Source organism: Acomys russatus, chromosome 16, assembly GCF_903995435.1.
Source record: "Acomys russatus chromosome 16, mAcoRus1.1, whole genome shotgun sequence".
Classification (NCBI taxonomy): Eukaryota; Metazoa; Chordata; class Mammalia; order Rodentia; family Muridae; genus Acomys; species Acomys russatus.
In genome coordinates, this window is record NC_067152.1 from 2035494 (window position 1) to 2060639 (window position 25146).

A 25146-nucleotide genomic window follows, 5' to 3' on the forward strand; every position below is an offset into this window, starting at 1 on the left:
AGGGCTTGTTTTCTGCCCCATACTTTCTGTTACCTGTTGAAATTGTATTTTCCCTGCATTCCCCAATGAAACTCCATCTCCCCAGTGAAGCCTCCCCGGACCTTTCCCAGGAGGAATTTGTCTCTCTGCTCTAGGTTTCCTGCAGTGTTGATTTATACCTCATTTGTGGGACTGCTATTATATCTCATATTACAGTTATTTGTGGGCCTCCCCTCACACAACATTACTATGAATTTCTAGGAGTCAGGGACCATGCTCTCAGCTTACTCTAGCAAATGGTATTGAGTATTGAGCATTGACTCTCATGGCCTGAATGCACAGGGGGCGCCTCTTAGAGCTGACCATGCAGTGCACAGTGTAAATGCCTTTTTTTTTTTTTTTTTTTTTTTTTTGGTTTGGTTGGTTGGTTGGTTGGTTTTTCGAGACAGCATTTCTCTGTGTAGCTTTGACTGTCCTGGACTCACTCTGTAAACCAGGCTGGCCTCAAACTCACAGCGATCCACCTGCCTCTGCCTCCCAAGTGCTGGCATTAAAGGTGTGCGCGACCACCGCCCAGCTTCGTACATGCTATTCTTATAGGTTTTTTGGTTTATTTGGGGGGCTTTTTGTTTGTTTGTTTTGAGACAGGGTTTCTCTGAGTAGCCTTGGCTGTCCTGGAACTCATCCTGTAGTACAGGCTGACCTCCAACTCTGCCTCTGCCTCAGATTAAAGGTGTATGTCACCACCGCCCTTTGAGAAGCTATTATTTTCTTTTAAAAGAATCAGGTATTAACTGAGAGTGTTGGCAGATGCCTTTAGTCGCAGCACTCAGGAGGCAGAGGCAGGTGATCTCAAGTTTTGAGACCAGCGTGATCTGCATAGTAAATTCCAAGACAGAGGGAGAGGGAGAGAGAGAGAGAGAGAGAGAGAGAGAGAGAGAGAGAGAGAGAGAGAGAGAGAGAGAGAGGGAGGGAGGGAGGGAGGGGAAGGAGAGAGAGAGAAGAAAGAGAGAGGAGAGCTAGGAAATTATTTTTGAAAGCCAGGGTAATACAGCTTCGTGGATTGACGCTCAAGAGGCTTAGGCAGGAAGGTTACAAGTTCAAGGTCAGAGTTGGGCTGTGCAGTCTGAAGTATGTAGGTTGGGCTACATGGTGAGACCCTCCTGAACTGGGAGACGGATGCTGTGAGAACACGTGCTATAGCAGCTCTGTCTTTGGCCAGAGTACACTGTCCAGGTTGGCCATGCAAGCAATAAGCAGTCCTAACTTCAGGACCACTGACTAACTGTGTCTCACAGCTCTGTTTAGAGGAGGCTGCTGTGGCCCCTTTAAGAACAGGCCCCACATGCACCACTGCTGGCGGCCCTGCCTCCTGTCAGCCTCCTTCCTCCAGCCCCACAGCCACAGGAGGATTTCTCAGCAGAGGAAAAATTCCCCCTTTTACCTCCCCCTTCTCTTTAATGCCCGGGGCCCTTCACTTCCATAATTCTTCATTTTCCAGCCTTGAACGTAAGCCAGACACATCTGTCTGGCCATATGCGTGAACCCTGGAGTCTGTGCCGAGGTAGCTGTAAAACAGGGCCGGTGAAGGCCCTTCTGGGAGAGCACACACATGTGTGTGCCCTCAGGCCATTGGCTCCCTGCCCAGAACCACGGGGCCTCAGTGCTTCAAACCCGTGTTAACCTTCTCTATTTTTCCTCTTTTTGTTTAATTTAAGGGGGAAAATCCCAAGGAAAAGGTATAAATTGTCCTGGGAGTAGGGGAGAGGCTCCAAGCTAGAGAGACCATTATTGTTGGCAGGTACCTGGGTCACACTAATACAATAAGGAAGAAAGGAGCATCTAGTGAATTAAGATGGGAGAGATGGGCTGTAAATTACACTGCTCTGAACTCCAGCAGTCTCCAGGGTGTTCACCGAGAGGTGTAAGGCAGGTCCTGAGCTCCCAGCGCCTTTTACAGATGCAGCAAAACAGGAACCACACATGTTTCGGGAAGGGGATATGAAGATGGGGTTGAACAAAAGCCCCTTCGCCCCAGGATGGCTATAAAGTCCAAGTGAGACCTGGGGCTGTAGCCACACCTCCACTTCCCTGCTCCCACATAGACCCTTGGGCTCATCTGTGGAGATGGGGGAGGTGAGGCCTGGCCTCCTTCTGCAGCCCGGTCCCTCCCTGCTTCCGGCACTGCACAGAGGCTGGTGAGTGGGGCCGACTAGAGGTCAGAAAAGGGGTGTGGGGAGCTCTCAGGGCCTGTGCAACTAGAGCTGCAGAGCCCAGGCAGGCCCCTGCATGCGGGGGGTGGGGGGGTGCCAAGTCCACCCACTCAGGGCTTTGCGACCACACACTCTGGCCTAGTCCAGGCCTTGCCTTGTTGCCTAAGATGGTACCTCCTACTGTAGTGGTCTTGTCTACCTCATTGCTTTCTGTCTGTGTTTTTATTTACGCTGCCATCCTTGGGGGGTGCTCAGAGTTCTTAGCAAGATACATGGTTTGTCTGAGAAGTTGGTCAGAAGGGTTTCATTCTTAACCAGGCAGCCAAGGCCAAGCAGTCACTGAAAATCCTCTTCCAGCCACAGGCTTGGCCTGTTGGCACCTCATACTGTCCTGGCCCTGTGAATCTTCTCCTCTTCCCCAGACTCCTTGAGTCTCTCCTGTGATTTGTGCTGCTGCTGGGCGGGGTCAGGTTTCCTGAGCAGTTGCAAACATCCCACCTGAAACATAACAGGCTCTTCCTCTGGCCACAGCTATTGTTTCCCTCTGCGTTACGGCCATGGTCTTGCTCTGTAGCCAGCAATGACATGTGTTCTGAAAATAGCTTCACTCTCCTGTCCCCTTCCCGCCCACCCACCCTCCTGAAGATGCAATCACTCCTTTGTGGTAGCCCCAGGAGTTTCGCTCTAAATATAGTCACAGTCCATTCACACTGCCACCCAGCCCGGAGGAGGAGGGCATTGTGCAACAATGGGGTATAGACAGAACACCCCCCACACACACACACCTGTATGGAAGGAAGCTAGCGGAAGACAGACACTCAGCCCTGGCTCCTAGCTGTCGGAGGCAGTGTGGGGGCCAGTATACTACCAGTCCAGGGGCACGTTCACCCCTGGCGGGAAGCCTATCAGTCTACAGAGCTGAGGACCGCCCAGGCCTGCCCCAGCTTCTCTGTACACCATGGTGCTCCTGCCTCCAGCTTCTGCCACCTCATTGGCTCCCACTGCATCCACAGGGTTCTGTCTTCCCCAGAATCCTAGAATAGTCAAGCCTTTGGCTGAAGCACCTTTAGATTGATGTTTGTAGTCGCCTCAGAAGTGTCAGACATAGCCCTTCATTCTCCGCAAGAGAGAACACATACTTTTTTTTTTCTTTCCTTTTTTGGGGGGGTGGAGGAAGGGGTCAGAGAGAGGGTTTCTCTGTCCTGGAACTCTCTTTGTAGACCAGGCTGGCCTCAAACTCACAGAGATCCACCTGCCTCTGCCTCTTGCGTGCTGGGATTAAAGGTGTGCACCACCACACCTGGCTTTGGCTTTTTCAGAACAAGGGTTATTTATTAACATTCAGTGTCTAGAGCAATTGTTCATTGGTAAAAGTACTGGCTGCTTCTAAAAGACCTGAATTCCGTTCCCAGCATCACCGTGGCAGATACAAACAACTGTTTATAACTACAGGTCTAGGAGATTTGATGCTCTGGTTTGGCCTCCAGAGGCACTACACATGCACATGATACACAGCCATACATGCAGGCAAGTAATTTGTGCATACGAAAAGTTTTAACTCCCCCAGGTTTTCTTTCTTTTTGGTTTTTCCAGACAGGGTTTCTCTGTGTGGCCTTGGCTGTCCTGGGCTTGCTTTGTAGACCAGGCTGGCCTTGAACTCAGAGCAATCTGCCTGTCTCTGCCTCCCAAGTGCTGGAATTAAAGATGTGCGCCACCACACCCAGCTAACCCTCATATATTTTTCCCCATCCCAGGTGCTGGGGTTGTGAGCATGTACCACACCTGACTGAAGCACCAGCTCATCCCTGGGTGATTTTGGACATCCAGAAAGGAGTTCTAAGAATTTCTCAACAGCCAGTGTATTATCTGCTCCCTATAGTTTCTGCCAATGATTATCGCACCACTCTTGGTTTTTTGTTTTGTTTTGTTTCAAGACAGGGTTTCTCTTGTAGTCCTTGCTGTCCTAGACTCCCCTTGTAGACCAGGCTGGCCTTCAACTCACAGAGATCCAGCTGCCTCTGCTTCCCCAAGCGCTGGGAGTGAAGGCATACGCCACCACACCAGCTGAGTGATTTCTGCTACTCAGGAAGCCAAGGCAAGAGGATCAGAAGGATGAGGTAAATCTGAGCAATATAGTGAACCTCTATCAAAAATAGACATCGGTCAACAGTCAGAGTACTACCCAAAGCCAGCCGTTCAAGGGAGTTGAAGGCCAGCCTGGTCTACACAGCGAGTTCCAGGACAGCCAAAGCTGTTACACAAAGAAACCCTGTCTCGGGGAGTCAGGGCAGGGGAGTACTACCCAAGCCGTGTGGCAGTGGTGGAGCACGCCTGGAATCCCAGCACTCAGGAAGCAGAAGCAGGTGTATTTCTGTGAATTCCAGGCCAGCCTGGTCTACAGAGTGTGTTCCAGGACAGCTAAGGCTACCCAAAGAAACCGTGTATCGAAAAAACAAACAAACAAAAAAAATAAATATCCAGGCATGGTGGTGCACACCTTTAATCCCAGCACTCGGGAGTTGGAGGTAGGTGGATCGCTGTGAGTTTCGAGGTCAGCCTGGTCTACCAAGCAAATCTAGGATGACCAGTGCTATTACACAGAGAAACCCTGTCTCAAAAAAAAAAAAAAAAAAAAAAAAACAACAAAAAATTAACAAATAATGAAAATCAGAAGTATCTTTTTCTCTTGAAAGACAAGGTGAGGCAGAGGAGCTCACCCGCTGGGTAAAGCACTTGCTTCACATGCACACTGAGTTAGAAAACTCAGCATCCACGCAAAAAGCAAGACATAGCTGTGTGTCGCTGTAACCCTAGTGTGAGGGGAAAGACACATCAGGTAGACCTGGGAGTCTGCTGGCTAGCCAGCCTTCCTGAAACACCAAGTTTCCACTCCAGAGAGACCCTGTCTCCAGACAAAGTGGAAAACCATGGAGAAAGATACCTGGATGTTTTGGTGTGGCCTTTATATATGCATATTTGGGCACATGTGTCCATAAATTCACATACTTATATCCCATGTGCACATACGTACACCAGAGAGAGGGAGAAGGAGAGGAGAGAGTCTTGCTCTGCTCTGTAGGCTGGCCTTGAACTCACAGATGGGTCAAGTAGTCCTCTTGATTCAGTCTCCCAGGTAGTTGGGATTACATGACATATCTCTACCCAGCTGCTGTTAGTCTCAAAACGAAAACAAATATTCCTGGGACCAGACAGATGGCTCAGCAGTTCAGGAGCATTTAACTGTTCTTCCAGAATATCCAAATTCAGATCCCAGCAACCGTAGCCTTAGAGCCACCTTTAACCCCAGCTCCAGCGGATCCAATACCTGTGGCCCCCATCGCCACCTGCATACATGTGCACATACATACATGCACACACACAAATAATCGCAAACAACTAAAATAAGGGTTTTTTGTTTGTTTTTGGTTTTTTTTTTTGTTTGGTTGGTTTTTGAGACAGGGTTTCTCTGTGTAGCCTTGGCTGTCCTGGACTCCCTTTGTAAGCCAGGCTGCCCTCGAACTCACACCTGCCTCTGCCTCCTGAGTGCTGGGATTAAAGGTGTGTGCCACCACCACTACACAGCTAAAATAATTTTTTAAAAAGATTTATTTAGCCGGGTGTGGTGGCGCACGCCTTTAATCCCAGCACTCTGGAGGCAGAGGCAGGCGGATCGCTGTGAGTTCAAGGCCAGCCTGGTCTACAAAGTGAGTCCAGGATGGCCAAGGCTACACAGAGAAACCCTGTCTCGAAAAATCAAAAAAAAAAAAAAAAAAGATTTATTTATTTATTATATATACAGTGCTCTGCCTGCTTCTACCCCTGTAGGCCAGAAGAGGGCATCAGATCTCATTATAGATGGTTGTGAGCCACTATGTGATTGCTGGGAATTGAACTCAGGACCTCTGGAAAAGCAGTCAGTGCTCTTAACTGCTGAGCCATCTCTCCAGCCTCCTAAAAAATAAGTTCTTAAAAAGAAATAAATACTCCTGTGCCTCCTCTTCCTATTCCCAGTTACTGATGTCTTTGATGGCCACTCAGAGGCACAGAATGTAACAGAAACTTGTTCAAGAAGATTAGGAATTGTCATTGTTGTTACTAATGTGTGTCAGGCCCAAAGTTAGGTACTCTGGCATGCAAGGTGACTATGGAAGTCTGCCATGTTATAAGACCTCTTATTTGTGGCAATGGCGTTGCTCTGGCTCCCGAGTCATAAAGAGCCTACCAGATTCCATCAGCTTTGAAAGGAAGGGAGCAGCCGCACTGTGTATGGATTTTTTAAGCAGAAAGAAGACTTAACACCTCTACCTGGTCTGGCTTTGTTTGTTTGTTTTTTGTTGTTGTTGTTTTGTTTGGTTAGGTTTGGTTTTTTGAGACAGGGGTTCTCTGTGTAGCCTTGTAGCCTTGGCTGTCCTAGACTTGCTTTGTAAACCAGGCTGGCCTCGAACTCACAGCGATTCACCTGCCTCTGCCTTCCAAGTGCTGGGATTAGCATGCGCCACCACGCCCTGCTGGTCTGGCCTTGTTTTATAATCTATTGTGCACCTTCCATTTCAGCCAAATGCATTGCTTTTTTTGTCTGTCTATAATTTTGTGTCTCAATTTTCAGTGAGTTAGCATTATAAAATTATGCTCATTGTGTAGAAGGAACTGAACTTGGATTTTTTGGGTGTTTTTTGTTTGTTTGATTGTTTTTGGGGGGCCTTGCCCCCATCCCCAGTACTGGGATGAAAGGTGTTCACCACCACGCCCTGTTGTAACTGAACTTGTGAAGGAGCCTTTCCAGAGACTTAAAGACGCACCCCATCCTCTGCTTTAGCTGTCCCATGCTGTGTCTCTTTCTCAACAGTCAGTTTGCTCTAGAAAGCTCCTGTTGCTCAGAGATAGTTGGGCACTCAGCACTTTCCCAAATTTTAAGTTATTTTTCTCTTGCACACTTCATGTCAACATGGTCCTTATTGCTACCAGTCTGACTTTTTATTTTTATTTTTGTTTAAGTCTTTTCTGTGCTTGCTTGTTTGTTTTTGTTTTTGTTTTTGTTTTAGATGTCTTGCCAAGGATGATCTTGACTGTCCTCCTGTTTGCCACCAACACACACATACATACACACACACACACACACACACACACACACCTTGGAATACCTACACTTTCCCAGTGCACTGTCTAAGAACCAGTGTGGCCCAGGCTGAGCTACAGTTGGAGGGCTCCCGTGGAACTCTCCTTCCGGGTCAGCACTCTTGACTCCAGGCCAGGGCTGAGCTGTCTGAATCTTAGCATTCCAGTTGCACCACCACCACCCCCCCTCACTCCCACCAGAGGCTTCTGCAGCTTTTTACTCGTACAAACAAAAATAAATCTCACTCCTGGCCTCTGCACTGCACAGAGCTGCTTCCCCTTCTCCCAGAGCGCCCCACGGCTGTGAGTGGGGACTTGGCAGTCTCCCCATCGCCATCGCTTCTTCACTCGCTGTGCGTCCTGTGTCCTCCTCTCACCGTGCGGCCCAGAGATCAGAATGGGACGTGACGGCCAGCACAGGCGCCGTGCACAGCTGCCAGGAATCTGACGGGTAAAATCTGGAAAAGTTGGGAGGGCAAATGCTAAACACACACAGCGCCACTCAGAAAGGGCCGGAAACACAGACACCCATCGCAGAAAGCCTGACTCCTAAGGTCTTCTTGATCTGCCCTTCTTTTTATTGGTGCTGAACTAATCTTGTGACCCAAGTATTACTCTCCTCAGCTGCCAAACCCACTGGTACCCCAAAAGAAGAGGCTGCAGCTTTGTCTAATCTCCTGAGACTCCATGGGGGCATGTGGGGAACAGGAAGCAGTTGTGTGGTGACTCACTGGGCAGAGCCAGGTTAGGGGAAGTTGTCTGCAGGCGTCCCTGGGACCGGATGAGGGCAGCTCAGCTTTGACCACCACACGCAGCTTGGCCTGTCGCATTCTCAGGGAAGCGTGTGCTACCTCCCTGAGAGGCTGTGGCCAGTTCACCTTTCTGGCCAGACTCCAGAGCTCCAGGTACTCAAGGAAGTAATGCTTCTCCAAACCGTACTCTGGGCCTTACATCTATCCTGTCTTCAAACACCAGGCTGTCCCCAGCCTGCCTCGGCTGCCTGGCGTAATGGCCCTCCGGCATACCACCAGCGTACGAGTGGGACGATCAGGGTCTTAGCAACCCATTGTTCGTGCAGGGTGAAAAAAATGACAGTCAGTGATTTCCTTAATGGAAGTCTAACCAGGGCTGTCATTTCTTTAAGTAGAAAAACAGAGATGTGGGAGGAAGAGATATGGTACTTCCTTAAGACTAGGGCCTGTGTGTCTCTATAGGTGCTAGTGTCTCCTATCATCTACCAGCCATGTGGCAGAGCCTGTTATTTCCTGTCTCCTGGAAAGACAATGATTTGGAGCTCAGGGCTCCAGGAGATGCATTCTGGTAGAGTTGTATGGAGGACAGAAGCCTGGGAAAAGGCTGCTTTCCAGCACGCAGGGCAGCAGAGTGTTTGCTGAATCTGATCTGAGCAGGACCATTCCTATTCTTCTCAATGCCCAAGCCAAAATTAGTAGAATGTCCTGTTAGAAAGGTTAGTGTTGCCAGGCGTGGTGGCGCACGCCTTTAATCCCAGCCCTCGGGAGGCAGAGGCAGGCAGATCCCTGTGAGTTTGAATTGCCAGCCTGGTCTACAAAGCAAGTCCAGGACAGCCAAGGCTACACAGAGAAGCCTGTCTCCAAAAAACAAAAAAGGAAAAGTTAGTGTTACTGTCCTGTTGGCAGTTCTCTGGGGAGGGACAAAACCCCTGGGAAGGTGGCTGACACTTTCCCCTTGTGAGGTGAGATCAAGTAGAGAATTTCAGCAGACTGAGCCTCTCAGCCACAGTTCTCATGCTACCACTGTCCTGTGGCCTTTGTCTTCGCCAACTGTGGTGGCAGTGGCAGCAACAACTTACTCATAGGGAAAGGTCCCTGGTAGGTCACCGAAAAGCCACCCCCATCATTTGAAGGCATGCCCTTTCAGTTTTACTGTCACCCTGAGTGAAGCCTAAGCAGCTTTCTTGCTGACTGTTGGTGGCCAGACCCAGCACTGTGGGCCCCATCTCAGTTGGCACGCACATACACTTCCTCTACAATGTTTCTGGGTCTGTATCCTTGTAGTTGCTGTTTCAGAAGCCCATAGAGGAAGTGAGGGAGCTGGGACCCACCCACCTGCTATTCTGGATTCCCATTGGTACTGGCTAGCTCCCTACATAGAATTCTGCCAGAGCAGATAGATCCAGCTAAATATACTCTGTAGAGACAGCTATACCTTAACCCCATCTCAGCAGCCCATCGGCACCCATGTAATACTGTCAGATGTTTACAAAGCTTCCCAGAGGTGTGGAAACCTGTAGCACAAATAGTCCCTGTCTTGTGAGCTTCCAAGAGAGAGAGAATGGTTGGTACACAGACATGCTGGTAGTGATGAAGGCAATTGTTGAGTAGTATGGCTGGGCACTTTATTATGTCATTTCAGTTTCTACTAGAATACAACACGATTAAGAAACCCTTAATATCCTAGAGATACTAGCCCTAAAATCCTAAGACCAAAGGTCTTAATGCCAATTTAAAGGAAAATCGAAGACAATGATAATGATGTTACTGGTACCGAGTTGTTGTGGCAAACAAAGGGTTAAAAGTAGTGCAGAAATGCTTGAATGGTTGGTGCCTTTATCCCCAGCAGGAGGCAGAGACAGGCAGATCTCTATGAGTTCAAGGCCAGCTTCATCTACATATTGAGTATCAGGACAGTCAGAACTACATAGAGAAGAAACCTTGTCTCTTAAAAAAAAAAAAAAAAGAGGGGAGCGGGGCACCACAGAGCAAAAAAGACCCACATTTAGGAGATACTGTGCAAAAAAAGGAAAGGCGGTAGCAGCTGTGATCTGATTGTGTGGGTTGGTCATAACTACTTCATGGACTCCTGGTTTGGGAAATGATAAGTAGCATTCTGCTAATATCCAACTTTTAAATTTCTTTTACGTTCTGTATGTGTATAATGTATAAGTGTAATTTGTAGGAGTTGTATCTTACCAATCCATGTTTTATTTTGTTGTGTTGTGTTTTCTTTTTTGAGACAGGGTTTCTCTGGTTTTTTTTTTTTTTTTTTTTTTTTTTTTTTGGTTTTTCGAGACAGGGTCTCTCTGTGTAGCCTTGGCCATCCTGGACTCACTTTGTAGACCAGGCTGGCCTCGAACTCACAGCGATTCGCCTGCCTCTGCCTCCCGAGTGCTGGGATTAAAGGCGTGCGCCACCACACCCAGCTTAGGGTTTCTCTGTTTAACAGCCCTGGCTATCCTGGACTCACTTTGTAGACCAGGCTGGCCTTGAACTCACTGAGATCTGCCTGCCTCTGCCTCCCAAGTACTGGGATTACAGGTGTGTGCCACCTCACCCGGCGATTTTGTTTTGTTTTAAGGCAGGGTCTCACCAGCGCTGGAGAGGTAGCCCAGCAGTTAAGAGCACTGAGTGCTCTTCCAGAGGACCCGAATTCAATTCCCAGCACCCACATGGCAAATCAAAACTGTCTGTAACTCCAATATCTGACACCATCACACAGATATACATGCAGGCAAAACACCAATGCACATAAAATAAAAATAAGTTATTTTTTAAAAAAAGCCGGGTGTGGTGGTACACGCCTTTAATCCCAGCACTTAGCCTGGACCATTTGGCCTCTCTTGGTTTTGATTGCACTGCTCCCCCGGCCTGTACGTCTGCCCCTCAGGCCTGAAGAGGAGGCTCTGCCTCTGGAGGGGAAGAGCTGTATCGGGCAGGATGCTTACACGCTGTTGAGTCAGGGCCCTCCTTCATCCGCAAGCTCACTCTTTTGCTCCCTCATATTCTGTGTCCCTGTAGGCTGTTTTGGAAGACCAGAGTCAGATGAGGCAGATGGAGCTGGAGATCAGACCCTTGTTTCTCGTACCAGATACGAATGGCTTCATTGACCACCTGGCCAGTTTGGCTCGGCTGCTGGACAGCAGGAAGTACATCCTGGTGGTGCCCCTCATCGGTGAGCTGGGTGGGAGGACAGAGCGGCCCTGCATGTGCACAGCAGCCCCCTCCACACATGGCTGGAGGCAGGCAGGCTGACCTGGCTGTGCGTGTGTAAGACAGGATTTGCAGGGAATGTGTGGGGCAAGGAAAATTGTTTAATAATCAGAGTAGTTCAAATTATTATGGCTGATCCATGGCTTAAACTGCTTGAGCAAATGGACTCCTGTGTCCCAGCAACCAGCGGCTGCATGAGCCCAGCCCTTGTTTTTTCCTTATAAAGCTTGCAGTAAAACAGCAAAGCTGGTTCCCGTTATTGGTAAACACTCAGCCCTGGCAGATAACGGCAGTGCTGCTGGGTGGTCTGGCAGGGAGGCTGGGAGGATTTTGAAGTGGTTAGATGCCTTTGGTCTGATTGTCTTGTAGCTTTTCATGACCATTCTGTTGGTTCGAGGTAACATTCTTCTGGCCAGTGTCACCCTAAGGCCAGACTGACAGGAACCCTTCAGAGTCAGACCTTTGGCTCATGCCTTTCAGTTCCTACCACTTGGGCCATTGGTACTGGTTAGCATCTCAGGGTCCAGCAAGCCTGCTTTTCCTAGCCAGAGTGCTCATGGGAGACTATTGGGTGCCCTTAGTTCTTGCAGTTTTATGGTGGGTCAGCCTCTGGTTATGCTTTGGTCTCTAGGTACCTGTCAAATACAGCTGATGTAGCTACTATAGCTGATGGCTGTACTGGGGGCGGGGGGGGGGGGCTGAGGGGGGGGAAGGGGTGTGTAGGATGATTGCAAAGCCCAGGATCTTTAATGTCCCTCTCCCAGCAGCCGTTTGAAGCAAGTTCGAGAACACTGTTCTCTGGAAAAGGCACCAGACTGGCAGTCTGCCTGACAGGCCACCTCTGACATCCATGCCAAGATGTTCCATTGGGCCTCCCCTCCCAGTCCCAAGTGTCTTAGTGCCAGATGGGGGTGGAAACAAAGGGCAGGAAACATCCGCCCCTGCAGAGCCTGCAGAACCCTGGGGGGTTGTGGGAAACACGTTAGCACCACCTGAGAATGTTGGCACTGAAGCAGTCCTCCTCCCTGCCTGTCTTCCTTCCCCCTCCCCATGTGGCCTGGACAGAACCTCTTAAACCCAGGCCCTTAGACCTAAGGGAAGGTTTGCTCCACTTCAAAAGAAGAGCAGCTTCTGTCATAAGACAAAGCAACAAGACCACACGTTGCCCAGAGCTTTCTGCTTGCCCCTCTGGGTACTGGGTGGACTGGCTTACAGGCGATCTCACTGCACTTTCCTCCCAGGAGGGTTTTAGTTAGGAAAAAGAAAATAGATTGGTCCCTTTTGTTCTATGACCTGTAGGCAGTGTAACCAAGAACGCTCACTGATGCCTCAAGGTTGCCTCAGCAGACTGAGAAGACGCCTCCTAACCCTGCCTAGGCTAGCAGTCGCTGGCGCTGCCTGGGCTCCTACTGTGTGCTTAATCTCTTTGTCCCTGAAGAGTTTGATAGAAAAAAATCCAGATTTGGTAGGAAAGGGACAAACATAAGAAAACATGAGAGCCGGGCGTGGTGTCGCACGCCTGTAATCCCAGCACTCAGGAGGCAGAGGCAGGTGGATCTCTGTGAGTTCGAGGCCAGCCTGGTCTACAGAGTGAGTCCAGGACAGCCAAGACTACACAGAGAAACCCTGTCTCGAAAAAAGAAAACATAGAGGATACATTCAGAGCACAGCCAGTGACCCTAAGGGTACTAGCAACTAACAGCTGTATTGCAGCGACTTGGGCTAGGAGCTTTGACCCTGCATATCAGCTAGGCAGATCCCTATGCGCAGGGTGTAAGGGGAGCTTCTGTTCATTCCTGCTTTCCTTGGTGAACTCCTGCCTTATGGCCAGAGCAACAAAGGGTTAAGTGGACAGCCTTCCCTGCTTGTGTCTTGTGCTCTTTAACCTGCTCTGTGCTCTTTAGGTCTGACCCCAGCATTGAGAAGTCCCGCCTGGTGCAGAAGCACAAACAAGCGGCCCCTTTGAAGCCTGTTTAGTTTGGAAGCAGGAAAGCAGATTTGGGGATAGAATACCAGTTTTTCCTGTTTGATGTTCTGTTTGCTGTACCATACACCCATCCACCACTGCCACACATTGTGTGGACCTTTCAGCTTCATGGCACTAAAAGCATGGGCCAGTGTGTGTGTGTTCATGTGTCTGTGTGTATCTGTGTCTTTATGTGTGTGTCTGTGCGTCTGTGTGTTCACATGCCTTTGTGTATCTGTGTCCATGTGTGTGTTCCCATATGGGCCCTTTTCAGAAAATGTTTCTGAATACCCAGACAATGAGTGCCAGGCTCACCATGGAACAGCATGCTCACGCTGACTCCCCGAGCCGTGAATCATTGTACTGAGGAGAGGCCTCAGACCCCAAACTCTCCCCGAGCCCCCGAGGACTGCATATTTCCCACTTGACCTCAGGCTTTTGGCTGGAATTTTGGAAAGAATCTTCACCAGAAAATGAAGCCATGTCCCAGACACATAGGCAAGCAGCAGACAGACAGACACACACACACACACACACACACACACACACACACACACACGTGTAGTATCAAGGAGGTAATGTGCCAAGGTTATGGTTTTATGAAACACCAGGGCCCTTGCAAGAAAGTCTAGCTGTCCTTGTCCCTTGGGGCCTGCTCGGTACTCTGCTAGAGCAAGCAGTAGGACCTGCCCCTTATGCTGCTGTTGAGCTCCAAGCAGCTGGTGCAGGCCCCGCACTTACCCTGCCGCTGTGCTCCCAAGGTGCTCTTCTAACTTGATTCTATAACTGAGGAATGCTGGCACCAGAAACCCCATTAAGTTCCTCCCAGGAGGAAGATGGGGCTCAGAGGAAGACACAGAAAGGAGCTGGGGCTCAATAAAGTCTTGGACCCTTTCTTATCCCCACAAGTGCCTATCCTACCACAGTGTCTGTGGAAACCTCCTGTGGAAAGGTAGCCTCTGTCGTCTGTGAAGGGGCCTGGCTGAGGAAGGAACTCATCAGAGGCCAGGGGTGAGGGCAGATGTAGTTGCTGACTATAAACTCTGTCTCATCAGTCATCAATGAGCTGGACGGCCTCGCCAAAGGGCAGGAGACTGACCACCGCGCTGGGGGCTATGCCCGTGTGGTGCAAGAAAAGGCCCGGAAATCCATTGAGTTCCTCGAAAGGAGATTTGAGAGCCGGGATTCCTGCCTTCGGGCCTTGACCAGCCGTGGCAATGAACTTGAATCTATCGCCTTCCGTAGTGAGGACATCACTGGACAGCTGGTGAGACCCCCAGGAAAAAGTCTGCTAGTACAAGTGTTCCTGAGCCAGGCATGATGGTGCATGTCTTTTTGTTTTGTTTTGTTTTGTTTTTTGTTTTTCGAGACAGGGTCTCTCTGTGTAGCCTTGGCTGTTGTGGACTTGCTTTGTAGTCCAGGCTGGCCTCGAACTCACATTGATCCTCCTGCCTCTACCTCCCAAGTGCTGGGATTAAAAGTACTTGTCTTTTTTTGGTTTTGGTTTTGGTTTTGGTTTTTTGAGACAGGGTCTCTCTGTGTAGCCTTGGCTGTCCTGGACTCACTTTGTAGACCAGGCTGGCCTCAAACTCACAGCGATCCACCTGCCTCTGCCTCCCGAGTACTGGGATTAAAGGTGTGCGTCACCACACCCGGCTGGTGCTTGTCTTTAATCCCAACACTCAGGGAGGCAGAGGGAGGCAGCCAGCCTGATCTACAGAGCTAGTTCCAGGACAGTCAGAACTACACAGAGAAGCCCTGTCATGAAAAACCAAAAAAAAAAAAAAAAAAAAAAAAAATCCCAAAAGGGGAGTAAAAGAAGGCCTTTGACATGGGCAGCTAAGGGGTAGCCACCATGAAGAACCCAGGAAGGGGAGCAGTCCTTGTTCCCCAGATCATTGAGGACTGTTAGACTCAGCCAAACAGAGCCAGAGCATGCCTGAACAAGACTCTAGGACATAGCCCTGGAAGTGCCTCTGCCTCTGCATGGCGCCCCCTCCTGCCCAGTGGTGCTTTTCACACTGTCTTCCTCCAGGGTAACAACGATGACCTGATCCTCTCCTGCTGCCTGCACTACTGCAAAGACAAGGCTAAGGATTACATGCCCACCAGCAAAGGTACAGATCACCCTCTCCCTGAGCCACCCATCCTTCTGCCCTACTCTGTCCTACCATCCACAGTCCCTAGGAAGAGTCCCTCTACTGACTTTGGCCTGAGAAGTCCGTACAGGGCCTGTACAAGCCTGAGGCCATGTTGTCCTACCTTCCCAGAGGTTACATCTCCTGTCATAGCTTCCCTGTCCCCAGAGAATGTCAGGTGATCTGGAGCCAGCTAGGGATGAGCCTCTCTAGCCCAGGAAGCACTGCTCTAGGCAATGAGCTCTCCCACTCCGTCTGCATCCATTTCCTTTCTTGGGTCCTCAGTGAGTTCCTTCAGACAGCAAGAATGTCTCTATGATTCAGTATGACTTGTTCAGGCCATGGTCTCCTTAGTCCAGCCCTCTAGCCCTAGAGCCTCTCGTGGGCACTCTTTCTTGGCCATGCTCACCTCCCTACCCATGTCAGGGTGTCCTCTGAGTGTCAGCCATATCAGGCCTGCAGTAGAGGTTCCCCTCAGCCTGGAATAGGCCTTCCTTCCTGGTCTCTACTGCAGTGAGCTCTAGCATTGTACAGGCTAACTAGAGCAGGAGGGAGGGGAGAACTGTAAGAACGAGCCCTGTAGCTGAGCTGTGAAATGTTTTGGTGAGCAGACTCCCACCCTGGGCCGCCCTAGAACGCTCAAGTGCCTGGCCACCTCACCCCTCATGGGGCCAGCGACACACAGGGAGTTCTGCAACTGATTCCCAAGACTTTGACATTTCTTTTTTATTTTTTTATTTTTTCTGGTTTTTCGAGACAGGGTTTCTCTGTGTAGCCTTGGCTATCCTGGACTCACTTTGTAGACCAGGCTGGCCTCGAACTCACAGAGATCCGCCTGCCTCTGCCTCCCGAGTGCTGGGATTACAGGCGTGCGCCACCACGCCTGGCTGACTCTGGCATTTCTTCTTGTGGAAGAAAATCCTAGCCCCTCCTAGCTCAGTGTCGTGTGCAAACTAGGAATTCTCATCAGTGGGTCTCTATTGACACCTGTGTAGCCTCGCGAATTTCTTTGTGTGTGTTTTACACCTCCAGCTCCTCTGGCCGTGCCCTTAGCCTTGGCTGTCTGGCCCAGGAGCTGTCCCCTCGGTGTTTCTTCCCTTGTATTAGTGTAGCCCTCACTCGTGCTTATGTCTCCATACTGGGAGCTAGTCAGGAATCCACCATAAAGGGTCCTGCCACATGCACTCTCCCTGAGGGCCAGACCTGGAATGTTCAACTGACAAATTAGACTCCTGCCTGAGCCAAACAGAGGAGCTTGTGCCCTGCCCTAGGGCAGCTTCCAAGAGGAAAGCAGGGTTGCAGAGGTCCTGTGGAGAAGCGTGGCTCCAATAACTCTCAGACACCAAACTACTTTGCTCTTAGCCCAGATGCATTTGGACTCAGCCTCTACTAGTCTGCTACCCCCAAATAGCTTACAGAAACCCACTGCCGTCCTGGGGACCGCCCCTATCAAAATTACATCAGCAATGGCTGGTGTAATCAAACCCCATTTGTCAGTGTGAATTCTTAGCAGATTAACTTGTCAGATTCACAGAGAAACCGTCACCAAATGTTTATGTGTAAACGATGTTGAATTTTAAAATCATGTGGATTATGGCGGATGGAGCCTGACAAGATGACAGTCTCTGGTTTCTAACAAAGTGAAGTTACCAGTGTCAAAACAGAGGATGTTTATTGTTAAAAATGTCTCAAAGTATCCACAGAAACCCCTGCAGACCCTGCCGGCAGTGCTGGGCCTTTGTAGGCTGACCAAGGCCTAGGGCTCTTCTGCGCTGAGGCCCATGGCAGACAGACCCAGACAACAGCTGGGAACCCCATGTAGCACCCCACACCACTACCCCATCACACACTCACATTCCAGGCCCAAGCAGCAGAAGGGTCTTAGACCTCCCTGAATCATGAAGCAGGTTCTTCACCGTCTATGCACAGCCCTCTCCTTCCTCCTCTCGTTTGCTCAGCCCCATCCGCCCCACGAGCCTCTCCCTCTTCATCCCCAAATTCCTCCCTAGGCTGAAAGCCAATTCTCAGCCTCCCTGCCTGGAGCTGGCAAGCCCAGAACTACTCAGGTCAGACATGGATGTTTGCAATCCCCTAGTCCGCCTGCCCTAGCAGTCCCCAAACACCACAGGACATTTCCTGTGCCTTTGCTCTCTGCCAGACCTCCACTAGGAAGTGCTAGGGCAGGGCTGAAGGGTAGACCTGCCACCCAAGCAGGCATGCCTAGGGCTTAGAGTGTCATTTGAGTGATTTCTGGGCCCCCTCTTTAAGTCCTCTCGTGTATATTGGTCAGAGACAGGGAAAAACTTCTGTAAAAGTTATCTAAAAAGATGAAGGCTTGAGTTCCAGGCCAGCCTGGTCTACAGAACAAGTTCCAGAACAGCCAGAGCTACAGAGAGAAACCTGTTTTCAGGGAGAAAGAGGGTGGGGGGGCGGAGTGTCTGTACTGGTACAGAAGGATGTTTTTTGGTTTTTTTGTTGTTTGTTTTGTTTTGTTTTGTTTGTTTGTTTGTTTGTTCGAAACAGGGTTTCTCTGTGTAGCTTTGGCTGTCCTGAACCCGCTTTGTAGACCAGGCTGGCCTCGAACTCACAGCGATCCACCTGCCTCTGCCTCCTGAGTGCTGGGATTATAGGCGTGCGCCACCACGCCCGGCTCCAGAAGGATGTTTTAAGTGTGTAAAATTTGAGTAAAAAAAAAGTGTGGCTAATATGATCTCAGTGTTACAGGGAGAATCTGTACATTCTCCAGTGAGTATTTACAAAAGCGCACAAGGAAATTGAGAAGGCACAGAGCTACTTGGGGCATGAGATAGCTAGGTGGACAGTCCTGCCTCTGCTTTTCTGTTTATTCTCTGTACTGTTAGATGTACGTAGACTGCTTATTTAATATTAGTAGATCCTTTGGCCATAGCCACAAGGCCCCTTTAGCTTAGCCTATCCTGGTGCTCACCCCTTTCCCCACATTTGTAAGCTCTGTTCCTACTTTCTGCTCATCTTTGGTTTTTTAACCTTTCGATACATAAAACATTAACACACACACTCCAGCCTCGGAAGGAGAGGATGTGCTGGGGTGGCAGTGGGACTCCAGGGCCAGTAGCGTAGTCCGGAGTCGGTGGCAAGGGGCTGCTTCCTATTAATTTGGGAATCCTGGAAGGCAGGTCTGTGGATGCCAAGAGTTTGAGTACTCTCAGGCACTAGGCACAAGAGTCCTGTGTGGGAGGGAGTTCACAGCAGCGGCACAGCTCATGCCTAGCTTGACCCTGTAAGCATCAGGGAAGTGGTGCTCTGAGTCTGGAACAAGGAAAGGACCACATTCTGCCCAGGTGCCCAGGACAAGAGATGGCATTTGACACTTGTATCCTCAGTAGAGCCCATCTGTTTTCTGTGCCAACAGAGGAACCCATCCGCCTGCTACGGGAGGTGGTGCTGCTGACTGACGATCGCAACTTGCGTGTAAAGGCACTGACAAGGAATGTGCCTGTGAGGGACATCCCAGCCTTCCTTACGTGGGCCCAGGTGGGCTGAGGGGTCCACACTGGGGCCCACCCCCATGGAACCATTCCTGAGAGGCCACGAGGCACCCAGTGTAGCACTGAAGATGTCCACGTGCCTGAGCCACCAATCCACCCAGAAAATAAACCATCCTCTTCCAACCTCACGCCGTGGCCGTGCTGTGGGGGAGACGCTCCTCACAGAGCCCCTCCCGAGGGTCAGGCAGAAGCTGCTGGGACCCTCCTGGGCTGCCAAGATTTAGCAGGGAGGTGACTGGCTACAGTGACAACAGGTGGACAAGCCAGATAGGCCACCAAGCTCCCAGCCTTTCTTATTTGTGTCTGGTTCCAGGGCTGGAGGGAAACCTACTCACCCTGGGTACCCAGCCAACTCTGTAGTGGCAATGGACAGAGGTTCGAGAGTTTCCATCAGATGCAGGCGAAGTGTAGACCCCTCAGTCTGCAGAGTCTCTGACCTGAATGTCTGAGAGGCTTTGGCTGTCAGAAAGAGTGCCCAGGTGTCCATCTCCCTGAGGCTTCCATCCCTATGGACCCACGCTGAATTCTGTCCATAACAACAGCCCTAGCCCTGCACACCGACACGCACGCGTGCACGCACACAGACTCACTCTTACACGCACAAACATACATTTCTCTTCCTGTCCACATCAATCTTTGCCCTTGCACTTTGCCCTTGTTTTTCCCTTTGGGCAGTCATGGGTCTAGAGGGAAGAGACATCTGGTCTTCAGTCTGTGCTTCCTGAATGGCCTTCCTTTCACTCTAGTACCCTCTTGGGGAAATTTCCTCAGACTCTTCCTGTTCCTTCTTCGCCTGTCCTCCCTTGCTAGTTGGCCCTTTCATCACCCCCAAGGCCCCAAGGCTTCCTCACCTCAGTTCCCTGTGGGGCTTCTCATTCTGAATCTTACCCTGCCCACAACAAATAAAGCTTTCCCAGCTGCCCTCCCTTCCCAGTGCCCCTCACACCTCTTGAGAAGCCTCCAGACTGATAGAGCCAAACCCAGAGGTAGAGTTGAGGTGGGCCAGTTTCTGCCTTTGTCCTCCATTTCTCTACTCACAAGGGGATGAGGGGGCCCTTTAGCCTTTGAGGGTTTTGTTTGTTTGTTTTTGGTTTTTGTTTTTTGTTTTGTTTTTCCTGCCTCTCTGTTCACAACCTCACTTGGAGGCTCTCTACCAGCAATGAATTCCTTCAGTCCAGCACAGAGGTAAAGGACTGAGAAGGCAATCTCAGGTGGAGCAGGGTCACACAGCCCACTGCCCAGCTGTCCCATCGCTGGGGTTGGTTGATGCACCAAGGGTACTCTGCTCTTGGTGCTCAAGATCCCACCAGGAGAGCCCCCCCCCCCCAACAGTGATTCGGGGGTACAAGTGCCCAGGGCTCAGAAGATGGCTCTCTTAAGTTGTAAGGCCCAGGGCACTTACTTTGATGTCCTCTCCCCTGGTTGTGTAGGCCATTGGCTGGGGATGTGGGGGTGGGGAACACCTTTCTTCTTTCTGTCCCATTTGAAACCCTGGTTTTGTTTCCTTAATAAATTTTTAGTTATGAAACAATTGACCTTCTGCTGGTCTATTTTGGGGACTGGGGAGAAGTGGGTTCAAGCCTGTACACCTGTGTTGGGGCCCTGCCACCCACCCTGGTGCAGGATCAGAAGAGAGCCACAAGATTAGGGGCCTTGGTTACTGCTTTATTGCTGTTTGGTTGAGTATAGAAAATGGAAGCGGCTCTGGAAGAGCCTGTGTACAGAGTAGGGAATATACAAAGGGGACAGAAAGGGAACTAAGGAGACCTCGCCCCAGCCCAGCTAAAGCCGGGCTCAGGATAGGGGCCACCTGGGGCGCATGCAATAAATATGGTCGGGGGCCCCAGGGAGAGGAGGGGGACACCTTGGAAGCGGAGACAGGTGGACCAGGGCTGTCATCCCTGGCTCCAAAGCTGCCTACCCTGGTGGTGAGGAAGGGAAGGGTTGGCCCTGGGGCTAGTGCCACTTGTGCAAAACGAGGAACTTCACATTATCAGTCCCGGGCTGGGCAGGAGCGGGGGCGGGGAGGCCCTCCGCCGGCTCAGTCCCCTCCCTTCTCCCCAACTGTGCCCAATGCTCCGACCCCAGCGGGGAGATTCACAGTGAGAATGGGTGTGGTCGCAAGGGCCGGAGGTAGGGCTGGGAGCGTCCGAATGATGACACCCCTCCCCCCCAAGAGCAGCACGGAGCCGTGGGAGGGGGCCAACGAACCACAGGGAGAGGCAGGGTTCTCCTTTGGTCAAAGCTGATATCAAAAATATAAATCTCCCTTCCCCTATCCCACCCCCGTCCCGGGGTTTTTCCCCACCGGCTCGGCCCCGGGCTAAGGCACAAAACAGTGAGGCCAGGTGAGGCGTACAAAGGTGGGGCCACCACTGCGGCGCTGCCACTGCTACCAGTTGTCCCCGGGCCGCCGGGCAGCACCGGGTGCACCTGTGAAGGGTGCTCTAGGTGGGAGAGAAACGGTCGATGGTCCGGCCGTCCGGTCCCGCAGCCAGGTGCGCGCCCTGGCTCAGCACCTCAGCGGCCTTATCAGGGCTGAGTCCCAGCTCGGCCGTGAATTTGGCCAGCGGGTAGAGGCTCTCGAGCGCCACCTTGGGGTCGTGCAGGAAGTGCGTGGTCTGCGCCAGCAGCTCGGCCGCAGCTGCCTTGTCCTGCTGCTTCAGGCTCAGCTGTTCAGCTGTGAGGCGGGCCACAGCAAAGACTCCCTCCGGGAAGTCGAGCTTGCCCTTGCCGTCGGGGCCGGGGACGCCAGGTAGTCCCCCGAGGCCAGCCAGAGCCCCGGCTGCACCGGCCGCTCCACCTACAGCGTGCATCTTCATATGGCTGATGAGGTTGCGCTGTTGAGCAAACTTGCCACCGCACACCTGGCACTCGTAGGGCTTCTCTCCCGAGTGGATGCGCATGTGCTCCGTGAGGCGGTACTGGCGGGTGAAGCGCATGCCGCACGCGTCGCACGCAAAGGGCTTTAGGCCTAAGTGGCTGCGCATATGGCGTGTCATGGTTCCGCGCTGCGTGAACTTCTTCCCGCAGATGGTACACGGATAGGGCCGTGTCAGCCAGTGCGTCTTCTCGTGCTGCCTCAGAGTGGCCGGGTCTTTGTAGCTCTTGTCGCAGGACGCGCAGCGGTACGGCCGCAGCAGTTCTCCTAGGCCACCCGGCGCCCCAGCGACCTTGTCTCCACCGCCACCAAAGGGAGGCCCGAGGCCGGCGGCCCCGGCAGCCACCTCTGCAGCCTCTGCCCTGCCATACAGTGCCTCCTCTTCCTCTACGTGAGCCTCCACGTGTGCATTCAGCTGTTCTGAGCTGGGGAAGCCTTTGCCACAAGGGATGCACACATACAGGTTGTCACCAAAGCTCTCAGGCTCGCCGTAAGCCAAGTGCGGACACGGGTAGCCCTCCAGGTGGCCGCCGGGTGGGCTGGGGTCCTCGCTGCTACCTGTCTCCTCGCTGCTGCTCTTATAGTCGTCGCCGTCGGCGCCTGTGCCTGGCCCGTCTAGGCTGCCAGGGTAGCGTGGCGGAGGTACCAGGCCGAGCGGGGGGGCCCCGGGTGAGGCGGTCGGATCCCCACCACGCTCCTCGAGGCGCTCGCCAGGGGAGCCTCGATCCCGGACCAGTTCATCGCCATAGCTACCCAGGCCGGGCTCGTGCTTCATCCAGCGGTAGAGGAGGCTGGAACCATCGGGGCGGCCGGGGGGCTCGGGTCCAGGACTGCCGCCGCTTCCTCGAAACGGGTCTGGAGTCGGTACGGCCTCCTCCAACTTCTGGAAGGGCAAAGGCGGCAGCGGCGGCAGGGCAAGCGGTGGCTCCTTGTAGACTGCGGGTCCCGCACCGGGAGGGCTGTCCGGGCGTGGAGGCAGTTCGCGCTCACTCAGCGGTCGTTCGGGGACCGAGGAACCTGGAGGACTCTTCTTGGACAGATCCAGGCCGCAAAGTGGGGAACATCGACGCTCCGGGGCGCAGAGTGAGGCTGCTGGGCCCGGGCCTGAAGCATACAGCTCGGCGCAGTGGGTGTTGACCGCTGCCTCCGGGCCCGACGGCGGCTCAGCGGCAGGCGGCGGCGGTGGCCCGGCTGGGGACGAGTAGCAGGCCTGGATGACGGGTGTGGCGGCCCTCAAGCCCCTGCCGGGCCGCCCGTAGGGCGCATAGCCGCCACCGCCGCTGCCTCCTCCCCGTAGGTGGCAGTACTTGCCGTGGCGTTTGAGGCGCTTCTTACACAGAGCCACGAGGTCAGGGATCTGCAGGTAGCTGGCAGCGGCCAGCACAGCGCCCAGGCTCGGCTCGGCCCCCGGAGCCACCGCTGCTGCTGCGGCGGCAGCGGCCTCAACACTGTCAGTCAGGCGGCCCGTATAGATGAAGTCCAGCACCAGGCGGAACACGGCCGGGCTCACCATGTCATGGTCCAGGTTTAGCAGGTTGTCATGGACCACCAGGGACTTGAGGTAGGCACTGCTGGCCGCCAGCACGTTCTTGTGGGCGCGGAAGAGGGCGTTCTGTACTACGATGATCACGTCGCACAAGAACCCCTTGGTGCGCTGGCTGTTGAGCTGCAGCAGGAGTTGCCTCGAGTGACCAGGCGCCTCCATCGTGTCCAGCATCGTCTGCCCAGCACACTCTCCTGCGGGGGGGGGGGGGACGACACACACCAGCTGGGTAAGAGCTACGCAGTGCAGTGCCCTGGCTAATTGTACCCAGCCCAGCACTGTTCCCCTCCGCTTCCCTTTCCCCTCAGCTGAGCAGGGACATGGAGCACCACGGCCTGGACACTAGCCGGAGGAGGATCAGCGGCCTCCGGGAGTGGAAGCCTAGGCCCGCTGACCCCGGACAGAAGGAGCAGGAGGAGAAAGGCTATGGATGGAGAGGAGGCCAGGTTAGCCTATTTGTCCCAGACCCAGGTGCTGCTGGGCACTCGAGCTGGGTTTTGGGAACTTGCAAGGAGAAAACTGTTCGGACGAAATGACCCTTTCGGAGACAATTACCCGATTTAAGCAAAATGTCCGCTTCAGGAAAAGTCATTCAGGGCCGAGAAGTTTGCCCAAGTGGGGAGAAAAGGAGCTGAGTAAGAAGCGCCTCCCGCCTCCAGAGAAGTTGCCCCAATTAGGGGAAGTGATAAGGAGGACCGGAGCACGATGCCCATCCAGGCGCCGCCCTGGCCGGGGGCTGTCAGGCCTTCGTTTGGGCCCGCCGCCCCGTCGCGGGGAGTGGAGACAGTGGCTGCGGTGGCGGGCAGAGCACGAAGGCCGGGCCCCGGCGCGGGGAGGGCGTTATATCAGGGCAGGAGGCTGAGGCAGGAAGCAGGTGGGGGGGGAGGGGGGAGCCACGCAGCTCCCAGGGGAGGGAGGGGGCAGCGCCCCGGGCGGGCACAGCCAGCTGCGGCCCTGACCCCGGCCTGCGCCCTACCCGCGTTCCGGACCCAGCCCCGGCCTCGGCTCTACATCTCTTCCCTAGCTCCCCTCTTCCCCGTCTCTCCCGAAACTCTGCCGCCCCAAACTTGGGGGAAACTTTTCCCAACTTCAGATAGGGCGGAACGAGCGCGCCGGCCCCAATTCCGCCAGCCCCCCGCTTCTCCTCCAGGCCCCCAATTTCAGCAGCCTGGCGGCCCAAGGGGGAACGCACGCCTAATCTAAAGCCGCCCTGCCCTCCGGCGAGCGCCTGGGCCCCTGTTCCCCGCCTGGCCCGCAGGGCCTCGCCGGCCCATTACCTGCGGCGGCAGCCCAGCCCGGCTTCCCTCCCCGAGGCGGTGGCAGCTCTTAGCCTGCGCCCCACCCGCCCCGCTGCCAGGCGCCGAGCTGTGCCAGGGCAGCGCCCCTGCCAGCCCCGCCCGCCGGCTCCCCTAGCCTTCCCCTCTCCTCCCCAGCCCATGTGCGGGCAGAGCCGGCCCCGGGCCGCTGACCCCGCTGTGAACCCGGCGCCGAGCAGCGGCCCAGCCGTCCCGAGTCCTCTAGGGAAGACACTTAGAGCCCTAAACGCCAGCCACGACTCGGGCACCGCGCCTTGAGGATGCTCCCGAGGCGGTCGGCAGGCACGCGAGGACCAGGCTGTCCCGGGTCCCTTGCCCTTACCCGTCGCCAACTCGAGGACCCACCTGGGGGGCATGTCGGAAGCCCCGGGCCCGGCTGCCGGCGGATCCAGGGGGGGACGTGGCTGCAATGCGCTGCCCTCCGCCCGCCGGGCCCCCGGTCGGTCTGTCCTGCCGGTCCGTCCTCCCCGCGTCCCGGTCGCGTCTCAGCCCCGCCGCGC

At 53.3% G+C, this 25146-nt stretch overlaps 2 protein-coding genes across 4 annotated transcripts in view; one reads left to right on the top strand and one right to left on the bottom strand.

Moving 5' to 3' along the window:
• The window catches only part of Smg6 (SMG6 nonsense mediated mRNA decay factor), a 236533-nt gene extending 217064 nt beyond the window's left edge, over positions 1 to 19469 (top strand). The window contains exons 16-19 of the mRNA XM_051157931.1: positions 11084 to 11237; positions 14297 to 14508; positions 15277 to 15358; positions 18771 to 19469. Coding sequence (XP_051013888.1) covers positions 11084 to 11237; positions 14297 to 14508; positions 15277 to 15358; positions 18771 to 18901 — 579 coding nt within the window. The 3' untranslated portion in view covers positions 18902 to 19469. The remainder of the gene's footprint in view (positions 1 to 11083; positions 11238 to 14296; positions 14509 to 15276; positions 15359 to 18770) is intronic.
• Positions 19470 to 20430: 961 nt separating this feature from the next.
• Hic1 (HIC ZBTB transcriptional repressor 1) lies at positions 20431 to 25146 on the bottom strand. Of its 3 annotated transcripts, none has more exons than XM_051157946.1 (2): positions 23886 to 24193; positions 20431 to 23524 (listed from the first exon to the last, which is right to left on the bottom strand). In XM_051157946.1, exons 1-2 carry the CDS (start codon positions 23920 to 23922, stop codon positions 21354 to 21356), a joined length of 2208 nt encoding a protein of 735 aa, XP_051013903.1. In that variant the 5' UTR covers positions 23923 to 24193; the 3' UTR covers positions 20431 to 21353. The 3 variants fall into 3 exon arrangements, with proteins under 3 accessions (XP_051013903.1, XP_051013904.1, XP_051013905.1); XM_051157947.1 differs by lacking the exon at positions 23886 to 24193 and adding an exon at positions 24969 to 25129 and having other exon boundaries at positions 20432 to 23524; XM_051157948.1 differs by lacking the exon at positions 23886 to 24193 and adding an exon at positions 24992 to 25146 and having other exon boundaries at positions 20433 to 23524.